Consider the following 14,014-nt stretch of genomic DNA (forward strand, 5'->3'; position numbering starts at 1 on the left):
GAGTGCATATAATCTAAGATACAAAAGGTTACTCTTAAGACATACGTGACCGGAAAGAAACATGCTTGAAAATTACTGCAAGCTAGCAAAAGAGCTGTGAACACTTGAACATCCCTTAAATCTGCCAGCTAACTAAAAGAGCATTAGCCAAGAGATAGAACTGCTCTCTATTCTGTTGAATCTTACGTGAAAATGTCTTTACAGTACATTCTTTGATTTACCTTTCAAAGATTTTGCCTCTCTTATTCTTCACATGTTGAACTGAAATTTAGCTCTCCTAACTCCAGTATTCCCTGTCCCCCCCGGCGCTGGCCGCGTCCCTTTCTCCGCAGAGATCTGTTCGGCGGACTGCGGCACGCACGGCGTGTGCATGGGCGGCTCGTGTCGCTGCGAGGAGGGCTGGACGGGCGCAGCCTGCAACCAGCGCGCCTGCCACCCGCGCTGCGCCGAGCACGGCACCTGCAAGGACGGCAAGTGCGAATGCAGCCAGGGATGGAACGGAGAGCACTGTACCATTGGTAGGCTGCCTGTGCTTTACCCTGTCCTCGCTGCAAAGTGCAAACAGCCAGCGCCGCTGGCCGCCTCGGAATAAGGAGTGTGGTGCTTTGAAGAATATTTCTTCAAAGCGAATATTTGCATGTGTCAGTCTCTGAAAAAGAGTTGATGTTTTAAGAAAGGAAATGGTTATATAATGGCTGGTCAGTTCTTCATACCTAGTTTGCCATGAGGAGAACATGGAAGAATTTCCTCTTCAATCTTTTCCCTTTAACTGCCTTTCACTGAGGGGGAGGTCACTTTTATTTTGAATGGTAAATATGCTATTTGGTTTGTGCTTTTCTATTTTTATGCAATAGCTTTATGTCTTTTGGAAATGAAGCTTCCTATTGTTTTTCTTTCTTTTTTTCTCTTTTAAGGAGAAGAAGCACTAAAAAGTGACTTGCCTACATAAAAATGTCACTTTCACCAGTTAAAAAATGTTATCTAACTGCCCAAAATTATCTTCTTGTCAACATAATGTTCTATTTTAGAGTACTATCAAATTTCTTACTTGTCAGTAATGTAATGGCATTGTTTGGGAAGAAGCCATCCTTATTACAGTTTCTGTGTTCCTGTAACCAAGTTAGTTCTAGTGCCTGAAAACCTTACTATACCATTATCAGCGGAGCTTTTCTTACCCAATCATTTACAGACCATATGTCCCGTATAGAGCAGCATATCCTTCTCCACTACACAGGCTTTGACAGTGAGCTAGCATGAGGAATCATGCATGTAAAGAGGAAGACTAAGAAAACATGGAGCTATAGTGCTAAGAAATTCTCTTCCACACTAATGCCCCTTTGTGCAAGATGCTTCAGGTCTGTAACCGTGGAGTAGAGCCCTATCCAAATAATTTTTATCTTGGCAGAACCACAAAGAAAAACTTCTGCATGACAACAGGTAGGAAGCACAGGCAGAGGAACTGGCAATAGTCTGCATATAAGAGATGACTAGTTTGTATTTTGGTGAGTGGAGAGCATTGCATGAAGTTCATTAGAGGCTGTGCCAGGACTCACCCTGTGACTGAAGTGTTTATGTGGCACATCTCCCAGGTACGAGAAGCATCATGGCTAAGCACTTTGAGGTGGATTGAATTGGCAACAAAAGAGGTAGCCACAGGTCAGACAAAGGCAAGCATAACACCGCGTGGTGAGGAAATCATGGATAATCTGAACAATCAAAAAAAGTCTAATTAGTAAAAAAAACCACATGATTCTGTGTTTGGATAGATGTAGAAGGGATGGTTAAAAGAAGTGATGTAGCTGAAGCAACAGGATAGGACAGTAAGTCTAACTGCAGTGGAGCTGATGGATGTGAATGTAGCATGATTTGCTTTTGCCACAAGCTAAAAAGAGCCTGGAGAATTTTAACTTTCATGGAAGTTTTGGAAGGGCTCTGACTCTGAATGTGTTAGCACAGCTAAGCCATAACAGGGACATGGGTATCTAGAAAATAGCAAAACCCAGGCTGTGCTCCCAGGTATTTTACAGCCCTGGCTGAGGGGCAGGTGGTGGTGCTGTAAGAGAAGCAGTGGTAAGAACTTTGGGGACAGGGAAAATGAGGGCCTATTACAGCTGTGTTAATTAATACCCACATCATTGTACCCAGAAGATGAGGCAAGGTTTTCTTTTTTAGAAGGGAGTCAGGTGTGAAAGTAATAAGATTGACTTCAGAATTATTTTTTACAGCAATCACAATTGTTTTTTAAAGGTTGGTTGGTTGTTTTGGGGTTTTTGTTATTTACTAATGAAATTGCTTGAACATATGAGGGAGAGGTAATCAAGATGCATCTGCAGAATCACAGGGAGAATCAATAGGGTTAACGTTTTTGAGGAGCTTCCAGAAAACATGCTGACAAAGAGAGTAGAGAGGTGGGGAGAGAACTGCTTTCTGAACAATAAATGAAAGTAAATATTTAGAAGTCGGATAAAGCCTTTCCCTTGACTGCTTTAACTTGCCAACGAGCAATTACTCAGCAGATCACTCTGCTGTTGGTCTCACTGACCTTGGCAGCATTTCAAGGGTTGTAGTTATACACGGATGAACTGCTCTTGAACAATTTTTCCAACATATTAAGCACAAACAAGTTTTTCCTCAGCACTGGGCGAGCAGGTCTGTCTTCCCACCTGTTTATTCTTTAAATTGGTGTTTACTTTCTGGCTGCTGCTGTAAAGATAGTTTGATTTGTTTATATTGCCCTTACAGCCTCCGAGGCAAGTAAAGAGGTACAGGCTTTAGCCTGCTGGTTTTTTTTAGACCTGCATTTATTTTTTTAGACCTGTTTCTTTCCATGTTACAGAGAATCCAAGTCATTTTATTGCTCATTTCCAACAGTATTTCAACTTAGTGGGGGGGAAATTGCTGCCTCCTTAGCTTGGCAGATGAAGAGTCAATTTGCTTTTCTCTCATCTACCCTACAGTAGGTAGTAGCTTTTGCTTTTGCTTTTCTCTCATCTTCCCTACAGTAGGTAGTAGCTCTTTCTGAGCAATAAATTTCAAAAAACAAGGGACTTCAGAATTGTGCAAACCAAGTTTTTATTGTCACCCTTCATATGTAATCCAGGCATTTTATGCTACCTACAACTCTCTACTTAGTAGCAGAATATTTGCGTAATTTGTGCTATGTGTATGAAAGACCGCCTACTCACTCCCCCTTTATATGTCTAAAAATAAGCAATTGCACCCTTCTTATTTCTAAGAGTCATTAGCCGTTTAGCTGAGGTACTGTGAAGCATTTTAGAAATGCAAATGTGTTTCTTTGTTGCAGCTATTAGCTGGAAGCCCTATGAAGAGCAACAGCCAAAATTAACAGCTTCTTTGAGAAAGGAATATTGCAAAGAAACTGTTAATCTTAAGGGCATTTCACTTTACTCACTTTCGGGGAAAGGAATAGCCCTCCAGATCTCTGGCTGGATGTTCAAAATGTTGAGCATTTCTCATGGAGGCACTAACTGGAATATATACCGCATCATCTCAATCCATAACTCATTTGATCAAAGAATTTATGGTATTTAAGTAAAGCATGAGTGGCATTCAAAATGGCAAGAAAAAATGTTTTGTACCTCAGTTGACAATTTTTATGTATTCTTAAATGATAACTGTCTGTCCAGTCTCATTTTCAGTTAGCCCACTGTTTGCCCATTGTAAGTTGATATGTGTTAAAACATAGAATGAAGGAAAAAAACAAACCTGTCTCCTTATTAAATCAAGGTAGTCCTTAGATGTATTTCTCTCTAATATCATTTAAATCTTAGATTGCTTCTTGAATTATGATGATTTTACATATACTTCAAAATATTTAAATAGAATTTAGTCAGAGGAAATTATAATTACTCTAAACTGCCAGATACCTATTTCATTGTTTTGTTTTTTTTTATTTTAATACCTCAGGATGTTGGGAAGAAAAATTGTAGGTGATTGCAAAGGTTTGCTTTTTTTTGTTCAGGAAAAATATTTAGACATCTGCTTATCTGGCTTCAACATCAGGGTTTCCCTAAGGCTGAAGATGACAGGACTGGATTGGAGAAATAATATACTTATGTATTTTATATACTTTGATCTGTGATAGAGAACAGAGTAGACTAAATAAAGCAGGGAGCTGGGGAGGTTTATTTGTTTGAAGCAATGTGTATAGTAAGGTGGACAAGATTGTTTGGACTAATGCAGTAGCCCTGCTGTCTGTTGCTGATATCCGCTGGTCTGTTACGGGCCTTTGGCACAGGGCAGTGCAACTTTCATACCTCCCCTGGTATCAGCCACACTTGTGAGCCGCTGCCTTTGCTCTGAATGCGTACTTCCACGTATTTATGTCAAAGATGTTCAGAGATAAGTACATGCTCAGCATTTTGATGAATGAATCTAATAGGAATTAGCAAAACTCAAAACTTGGTGCTATTTTTTAGTGTCTTAGGGGTTTGAACTATATATAAACAATGTATGTTTCAAGTACTAAACAATTTAAGGCACCTAAGTTGCTTGTAATCTCTTCCCTCTGGAGAACTGTAGTCGTAAAATCATAGGATCATGAAATAGTTTGGATTGGAAGGGACCTTTAGAGGTCAACCCCCCTGCAGTAAGCAGCATCATCTTCAATTAGATTTGCTCAGAACCTCATCCAGCCTGGCCTCGAATGTTTTTAGGGCATTCACCACCTCTCTGGGCAGCTTGTTCCAATGTTTCACCACCCAATTGAACAAAACTTCCTTAAGTCTAGTTTGAATCTAGCTTCTTTTACTTTAAAACCATTACACCTTGTCCTGTCACAACAGGCATTGCTAAAATGTTTTAATGTAATGTTTCACAATTTCCTGTATCCCCATGAGAACGGGTTAAATCAGCACTTCACTGCAGAGCTATGGAAACTCACCTGTCAATTGTTTATTTGGTCTGCAAGTGACATTCATGGGTCTGAGGTGAGCATCCATGTATTATTTTTTGAAGCTCAACCTGCATCTCAATGGGATACGAGACAGCAGATGCACAGCTGGTGCCCAGGTGATAGCCTGGATGAAAATCTGCTCTGTAATTAAGTTTTCATAACTGAGTTGTGATAAAGTATGTTTTTGTTTCCTTTCTGTCCTGGCTTGCAATGAGTTCAGTGACCCTCTCCTGTCTGAGTAGATGTTTTGTGAGATTGGAACAGATATTATTTCAGAAAGTCTATTATTTTTTGTGGTATAGCTGTCATGTACCATGAGTATATAAGGTAACTGTCATAGGAAGCCCATAAATATGAATACTTTTACAGCTGCTTTTCCATTAAACTCTGTTAGCTGAATGAAATTAGTAAATAATTATGTTGGTGGGGAACCTACTATGTTGATGTGCTGTGTAACAACTCACTTTTACAATGCGGCCTAATTTTTTCTTTAGACTAAATTAGTTTTATCATAATCTAAATTGCAAATTTGCCAATTTGCATTAAAACTATGCCTACTTGTTCAGAATTGTCAACACCTCTTTTTTAAAAGTCTTTAGCATTTAGCATGGGTGGGTAAGGCCATCTGTTTATAAAGCTTGCCTGCAGCTCCATTACTTAACACAAGACAGGTTACAGCTGTTTAATTGTTACCATGTTGAACGATTACTTTCAATCCAAAATTAATATTTGTATACGTATGCATGGAAAGCATGTCGCTAAACAGAAATGAGCTAAATGTGGATTAATGTCATTCAGCATTCCTATTAATCCCTCAGGAGGGCTAAAGTTAGCATCATGGTACTCCATGCTACTTTTGAGTGCCACATGAGGCTGCTTTACCTGGTGTGCAGAACTGAAAATCAAAGCTACTGGTGGTTCACTGAGAAGTGTGCAGCTTATGTTTATACTCCAGTGAGAACAGGGATCTAATTAGTTTATTTTCTAAGAATTTCACCTAAAATTTAGTTGATTAAAAAAACCCCAAGAAATAGCAAATTATTTATTTTAACCTTTTTCTTTGCATGAAAAACAGTAGCATTCAAATCAATCAAATGAGAAAAATTAATTTTCCTCAGCAAGGAACTTCTAGTTTCATTTATTTTAGCCAGAAAATCAGAAATATCATCTGGTTTAGATATTCAGAGTTATTAAAAAATAAGTCTAGAGCACTTTCCCATAAGTGTGTTTCCATTAGCACAGACTGTTCTGGAGACTGATTGAAATGGTTTTCTGACTGGGGACTAACACAAAGGCATCAGTGTTCTGGTTTTCCATGTGACCACAATCAGGTCAGCATAGGCACCAAAGTGTACAGCGAGTGTTGAGGAATGCTGAGACGGAATCTCCTCCAATAAGTTAGATGGCCTGCACCTGTTCCCTTCAGCACGTGTTTAGCTTGGGGCTCCTTATACTACAGATTTCAAATATGACTGCAGGGAAATGACACTTTATCTCTATATAAAGATCAGAGAGCAAGTAAAGACAAATGTGTTCCTTCAGTTAATTAAATGAAGTGCTTATAGAACACTTGATATGGCTGTATATCATTACACTATACATTTTTGACACACGGGCTCAAGAGAGTAAGTCATGAACCAGTTTGAGGGCTTGATCTATCTTCTCCACATTTGCACATTAGCAGCCCAGATAACCAGTACTGTGATGGCCACTGTCATTTCAGTGCTCATGCTAATTGTCAAGCATGGCTCACTTTTCTTGGAAGTTTAATTCTTGATGATATTCACATTTCAGAGCTGTTTAATGTGTCACATATTTATTGTACCTTATTGCAAGCACAGGAATTTTTCATAAATTTTATGATTCTTTTGAATTTTTTTGTCCCTCAGATTGTAATAATTACTTCTGTATGGATATAGTGTGTAATTATCGAAATTCCTAAATTTATGGTTTTCTTTAGTTATGGGTTCATGGAATCATAACCTGAATACAAGTTTCATCTTAAAAATAAGATTGTATCTGAATGAAGGTATGACCTTTGACAAACAGTTTTTATCAGATAAAATCAATCAAATATTCAAAACTAGTTATATCCAGTATCAGTTAGTTCACTACAGTATGGTGAGTGAAACCCTACTTTCAAAACACCTGACTGATTTGCAGTTGGGATTTTACAATAATATTTATACCTATACCCTCAATGCAAAAGCCTACAAGGAAGAGATGATGACTTTCTTGGCATCCAGAGGACTGATAATCACAGTTTAACAAGATTTCATGAAATTTAGAACAAATTTGGGGTTTACATTTCATGTGCCTAAAGGGCATGTTATTAAATTGCTAGACCAAGCTTTGAATATGCCAAATATCTGTACATTTGGTAACCATAAAAATACTCAATTACCAGGTGAATTTAAGATGGAGTCTGCATTTTTGGAGCTATGAAAAAAAGTGAGTTATTGGTCAGGCCTTAACACATTTCAAGACTAAGGATCTCAAATACAAATTAACTGTTAGTATACTTTAAATTGCTAATTGGTTAATTTGCATGTAAATGAGGACCACATGTGAAGTTCAAGTTAGGCACGTTTTCAGAAAGCAGCAGAATCCTCTGAGATGTGAAGAATTTTAAAGCCTGTTGTGAAGCTTATTTGAGCTGAAGTGGCCAGAGAGTAAGTGCTTTTGTACATTGTATTGTTGCATGCTGGTCAGACCACATTCCATAAATACTTTCAGTCGGGGAGAAAGATGGAAACTATAATGCTTCCCATCCTGATCCATGCCCTAATGTGTTTTCAAGCTAAATTTATCTTTCGTGCAGTTCTTAATGTGTCAGGTTTTTACCTGTCTCTGAGGCAGGTCTTCACAAGTTTCTTGATTCAAATGAACTTTTTCAGCCTGTACATGTGGGATAATTTTAACCCCTTAATGGTATATAATCTTTCTTCTAAATCCTCTTCTAGCTAAACTAATATTAACTAGAAAACAACACTGCTCATGATCTTAGCAGTAGTCCCAAATTTCCTGTGTTTACTACATCCTTAAAAGTAACTGAATCTTTTATTCTAATACATATATAGCTTTCCAGTAATATTGGTTAGAAATCTTACTTCACAGTAAAATTGGGATGGTCTCCAGAACAAAAAATATAAATGATAATGTGTTTATGTGCCTTTGTATAGAGATCTCATAAATGATTGCTGCAAAGAACAGTTGCAGTTTGGCACGGGATAAATTGCAGTATTTGAAATGCATAAACTATTAAAAAGATATGAGTTCAGGGTGATAACAGTGTTTTAGCTGTTGCAAGGAGGAAAAAAAAATTGTGTGAAACTAGAATTCCATCCATGTGGTCTCCTTTACAAGAAGGGCAAAGGGAAATTTAGGAGTAAAAAAGTATCAAAAGGGGAGAGTGTAATCCTCCTCTATTGGCAGCAATGCTCTGAACATATGGTCTGTCTAAGACAAGGTTCTTACAAACTCAGAGAATGGATGATGACTATGAGCTTCTTACAGTGGAAGAACATGTGCTTTCAGTACTGTGCAGTGATGAATAGAAAGAATTGCATTTGCAAATGATACCAAAGCCTGCTGCCCCCAAGCACTTTGGAAGACAGGACAAGAATTTTAAATTACTTTGACAAATAGCACAGACTATGCAGAAAAACAAGGTGCAATTCAACAAATGCTGGCTTCCATCCTTAAGAATAATCAGCTGCACAAATCCAAGTTAGGAAGTAGTTTGCCAGGCAGAAAACACTGTAGGAGATGCTGAATTTGACACGAGCAAGCCTTTCTAAAGACAGGCTACAAGAGCGGCTTTAAAATTTTGTGAATTCTGGACTTCTGTAAGTTTTTGGTAGAGGCATGGAGCTCCTCTGAATTTGCATATGGATGCATGCTTTTTTTAGTCATTCTTTCGGAGGGAAAGCAGTTGCCTAAAAGAATAAGTATGCTATTCCCTACGTCTGCTGTGGGTAGGATAAGAAATGCTGGGTTTAAATATTAGAAGGGTTATTTGGGGTTTTATGTTCAAAAGGTGGTTTAATTGTCAAAATAGTTAAACTGTGGCTGGGTGGAAATGAGAGGAAATAAGGTTGATCTGGTAGCCACATCAGGAGGAATAAACCACCACAGACTGAGTCTTGAGCAGATTAGAGAAGTCAGACCAGAACTGTCAGCCCTGAGTTTTGTACCAGTTCCCCCCCAAAGCAAGCACCAAAACTTGTTTACAAACTACATTCTCCCTAAAGCTTGCTGTGTTTTCTCTTCTGCTGGCAAGTACCTGTGAAACCACTGATAAAGTGTGTGCCTCATCCCTTGCCATTGCTTGGCTTCACTGGGTATAAAAAGTAATGTTCTTAAGAGACTAGTGTGCGGGATGAGCTGGTTAAGGATGATTTTGAAGACCTGGATTCCATCCTTGATTCTAACATGTATTTTCTGTTAGTTGCTCACAAATACAGACTTTAAAGTTCTTTCTCACTGTTCTTTACTTTCTGGGAACAAGATCTGTGCATGTGTGATTTGCTTAAAATGTTGGTTCATGTATGAAATGCTATACAATTCTGAGTATTCCAGAAAATCACATCATAGGTGCTTGTAGTCAGGTGAATGGAGATTTCTCATTCTCATGTTTCTGTACTTAAGTTACTGGTAAAATGAGGTTCTCTTCACACCACTAGTATGAAGATGGTGTGCTAAATAATTGTGACTTAGGGAGGAAGGTGATAGGAAAATCTGAAAGAGAACTGTTGCTTCTGTGTTTAGGTTAGCATAGTGTGGCTGCTACTTGGGCATCAGCTCTTTGTTGTTTGTGAGAGAATGAGTGCTGAATGAGGACTGTGAGCTCTGCACATTCACACGGGAAGAAATTTATAAAACTTGCACAGGTAGCCATAAACCCATCACTGCCTAAATTTTGGATGCTTGACATGACCACTGTCATGGTATTCTTCTAATGTGTTCAGGGGTTTTGGGCATATGGATTGTAAACAAAGTTTTATACAAATACTAGAAATGAGTGAAAATAAGTGAAGATATTAAAACTTTCTACCTTTAAACAAACATATAAATGTGTGAAAAACTTAAGGGAAACAATATGGTAACGACATAGCATAGTTTGCTTATGGTCAGTTTTTATTCCAAGAAAAACCTGCTGTCTTCCTATGACACTTGGTGCAAGGTTTTGTAGACATACAAACATGAGTGATGCAAGGTATGTCCTTCACATGTTCCTGTAGAGGATGGGCATCTGAGAGCATGAAGTTTGTGTGAGCAGCAGAGATACTTAGGCAGTCATTCACCAGGGAATGGCAGTTGCAGTAAGGAGTTGTGGGAGATGAGGAGAAGGAAGCAAAGCAGAGCTTGCTCTGAGAGGAGCAGAACAGTGTTCTTTGTTGTTGCTGTTACTGAAATTATTTCTTCATCATTTCTCCTTTCTTTTCTTCCCTGCTTTGGTTCGTCCTCCCCCCCTCCCACCCTCTTTGGTTATCTCTTTCTTTCTATTTTCTCAGTTTTCTTTTAGAGGAAGAGGTGGGTGGTAATGCAGTAAGGAAGGGAGAGAGCTGATTGTATTAGTGGAAATGAGGCAGGGGTTTGACTCACACTTTCAAGGTGTTGAAAGTAAAAAGAAAACTTTAAAAAACCTAGTTTTTTATTTAGACTGACCTAGGTCAATATGTCTTTGGTCATGTTCATTTGTGGTTTTGCTTCATGTCTGTGGTGCTATGAGGTTAAATCTGCTCTTACAGCAAAGTAATTCATGACTCTTGAGCTATTGAGTTGACACTGTAACAGACCTATATACACATTACAAAAACATGGGGCATGTTACAGTCTAGTGTACAGATTACAAAGATTATGATGGGAGAAGATATCTGATGGAGAGTAATGATTTAAACTAACAGAGATATAAATTCACTGTACAGCATTTAGAAGCATGTCACCACTGTAATCCCAAATGACAGAATAATCAGAACAAAGCGGTGCTATAAGGACCAATTAAGGAACATCAAATCAATGGGTATGTGACTTATGCTGATTTAAAGGATAGCTGATTGGAATAAATAGATTTAATATGTACTTTTATTCTTAGGCTATTCTGTCATACCTGGAGGAAGCAGTATATAAGTAAGGAAGACACTGACATCTCTGATAGGAAACTAATGGGAGACATTAAATAATTTTTTTTTAAGTCAGGGTTCTGACTGGTTAAGAAATATGCTATCTTAAGTGTGAATTTGCCTGACTTACCATTTCTTTGCAAATTCATTTATCTGCTACAGATTTATAGAAATACCCACACAGATTGATGGCATAATTTCTATTTTATTTTGTATGAATTTTTAATGCCACTTAGATTTTCTTGGGCTTTGACTAGCCTAGAAAATTTAAGCATCTTATATCTTCATTTTTGTTTTTCCACTTGGAGTTATATGAAGTCCTTCTTCTTCTGGAGATAATAGAAAGATTTAAATGGCACAGTCTTAAACTCTGCAAGAAAACTCTTGTAGGTATATTTTCAGGTCTATAATTAGACTTTTTAAGGACATTTAAGGACCTTTATGTGCCAGATGTGTAAATATCTTGCCAAGGTGTGCCTGCTGAGATGCTCCATCCTACTGAAGTGCTCCAAATCCCACCTGGAATTCTCTATACAGAGTGGGGAAAAGGTATTTTGTATTTCCACACAGGTTCATTCCTCCTTCAGTTGCGGTGCCGTGAAGATAAGGAAGGCAGCATGATGGCTAGTTAAACTTCACTGCAAAGTTACACAGTTTTTGGTCATTCATTTTCTGCTTTGTGGTTTTTCTACAATAATGTGTATTAACCGAAATAGTTTCTAACACTGTCCTTAATGTCGACTGACCGTGAGTAAAAGGATGCTGGAAGGTGGAACTTGTTTTTTGAGAATTACACTTCTGTGGTTTGGAGCTGACTTCTTATAAGACTGCTGGATAAAAAAAAATCTTAAAAGAGCATTTTCTTAATCTCTCTTGTGTTTGGGAGGTTTTGGGGGGGGGGGTTTGGTTTGCTTTGGGGTTTTTGTGGTTGTTTGTTTTTTTGAGGTTTTTTAATGAAGATTGGATTCTGAAAATAAAAGGGGAGGGGACAGGGGTGGAACTTGGGATTGCAGGGACTGTTTTCAGTTGCCTAGGAGGTTTTTTTAATGTTCTGTTACGTATCCTTACACTTGTAGAGGTATTTAATGTTTTACTGGTGGATAGATGAATTCCCCAGACAGACCTGATTGCTTTCACTTTATGAAATAGAGCTTGATTTTTCCTCCACACATACTACACCATGTTTTAAGCTGTGTAGGAGCAAGGGGAATTATACTGGATGAGCAAGAGAAGAATTGAAGAATTTGATCCACCCTGAAATGTAGCTGTATCATATTTCTTTTTGTCTGAGGTTAATGTGAAAAGCTACCTAGTTTGTTGCTGCTGTTCTAAATGTTCTGTAATTGATGTTTTCATCTTACTTTGTGTTGCATTAACACAATGTTTTTCCCATTATAGGGGAAAAACAAAAAAAGCTGTGTAGTGGACACCTGACACTTTCTTCAAGAAAAAGGAACTAGAAAATTTTCTCCTCTTAGTTGTAGCAGTGATTGTGCCTTCTGATATGTATCACCTCCCTCCTTGGAGTCCAGAGCAGCTTTTTTCTGTTCATCCAAACTGGAGGAAAGGCTATAGCTGGAAAGGCCTTTGTTACCCATCCAAAGGGATCCTAGCAATGACACAGAACTTGTCAGACAGGGGCCATCATCCATGAGGGATTTAGGAAAGTCAAATTTTAAAGGAAAGAGAGGCTGTGAGGTCTGTGTTGAGAGACCTTGTCCCCAGCAAAACCAGGGGATAGAGTCCAGCGTTCCTGGCTCAGCTTGGCCTGTCCCCACTGCCGTGGTCTGTAGTCTCCCATCTCCTTGGGGTGGGGGGCTAGCTTTGGTAGCCTGCAATGGACCTGGTGGCTTTGCTGTGTGACATTAACCCCTTTCACACAACTGCAGTTGATGTCTGTTTCCTGGAAGGAAGGAGGGAATATGTTACCCATCTGTGCTGTGTCTCATGTATTAAAAGTAGGCCCTGCTGCTTGAAATCCGTCTTATGCTCTGTATGTCATTCATCCATCTGCCTCCTCAAATCTTTTGTGAAATCTTAAGTGTCATAACTTACAAAAAGAAGTCTTGCTGTTCTTGTATATACCGTGTTACTTATTTTTCTGCATCTAAAGCTTACGTTTAATTTTCACCTGCTTTTCAAAATGAAATGGATCATCACGCTACTAACCCCACTACGCCCTCTTCCATCCTGTATTTACAATTCAGCTTATTTTACATACTTGGTTTGTGTGCTCAGAAGAATAACTGTGACTGAATTGAAGCAGAAGAAAAAAAATCCTCCTAAAAATCCTGTTAATCCATTGAGAATTAAGATAGTGTGCTGGTTATGCTGTCAGAGTTATGAGTGACCTGCAAATCAAAAATCTTCCTGTGTGGTTAGTGTTTTAAAGCTCATATGCTAAGGAATTGCTCTTATGTTGTGTTGAAATTTGAATTTTTAAGCTAGCTTTGATTATATTTTTGTTACATAAAAAAAATCAAAGCATGTGAAGAGAAGTCAGAAGAAAATGTAGTCTCAGAAATGTAGCTTCCCTTTTGCTTCTGCAGGCCTACTTTCCAGAACAGTTTCATTGATTCATGACGGTGCTTGCTGAAAAGAGAATTTCTTGCATTTTTAAAAGCCTTGAAATACATTTTCATTTTGTAATGTAAGACTTCTCATGTCAGGTGCACCTGCTTGATTTGCATGTGAATTCTGAACAATTCTTGTTTCATGTGACACTTCTGAAATGTCTGTCTTGTTTTTTTTTTTCTTTTTAATTCTCAAGCTCACTATTTGGATAAGATAGTGAAAGGTACTGTATATTTGCTCTTTGACATGCTTTTATCTACATGTTTGGGGGTTTTTTTTAATATTAATATATAGTTAAAAACATACTAGTCTGGGCAAAAGAATCTTCTCTTACATACATTCCATGGATTATATATATAACTCATATGGCTTTCAACTCATCTCAAAATTTTGCTTCTGT

The 14,014-nt window shown here is 38.2% G+C and overlaps 1 protein-coding gene across 1 annotated transcript in view; it reads left to right on the forward strand.

Annotated features, from left to right (window-relative positions):
• The window catches only part of TENM3 (teneurin transmembrane protein 3), a 235,797-nt gene that overhangs the window by 156,688 nt on the left and 65,095 nt on the right, over positions 1 to 14,014 (forward strand). Inside the window, exons 11-12 of the mRNA XM_041395708.1 lie at positions 333 to 518; positions 13,811 to 13,837. Of these exons, the coding sequence (XP_041251642.1) occupies positions 333 to 518; positions 13,811 to 13,837 (213 nt within the window). The remainder of the gene's footprint in view (positions 1 to 332; positions 519 to 13,810; positions 13,838 to 14,014) is intronic.

This window comes from Onychostruthus taczanowskii, unplaced genomic scaffold, assembly GCF_017590055.1.
Source record: "Onychostruthus taczanowskii isolate IOZ18803 unplaced genomic scaffold, ASM1759005v1 scaffold12, whole genome shotgun sequence".
In the NCBI taxonomy this organism is placed as follows: Eukaryota; Metazoa; Chordata; class Aves; order Passeriformes; family Passeridae; genus Onychostruthus; species Onychostruthus taczanowskii.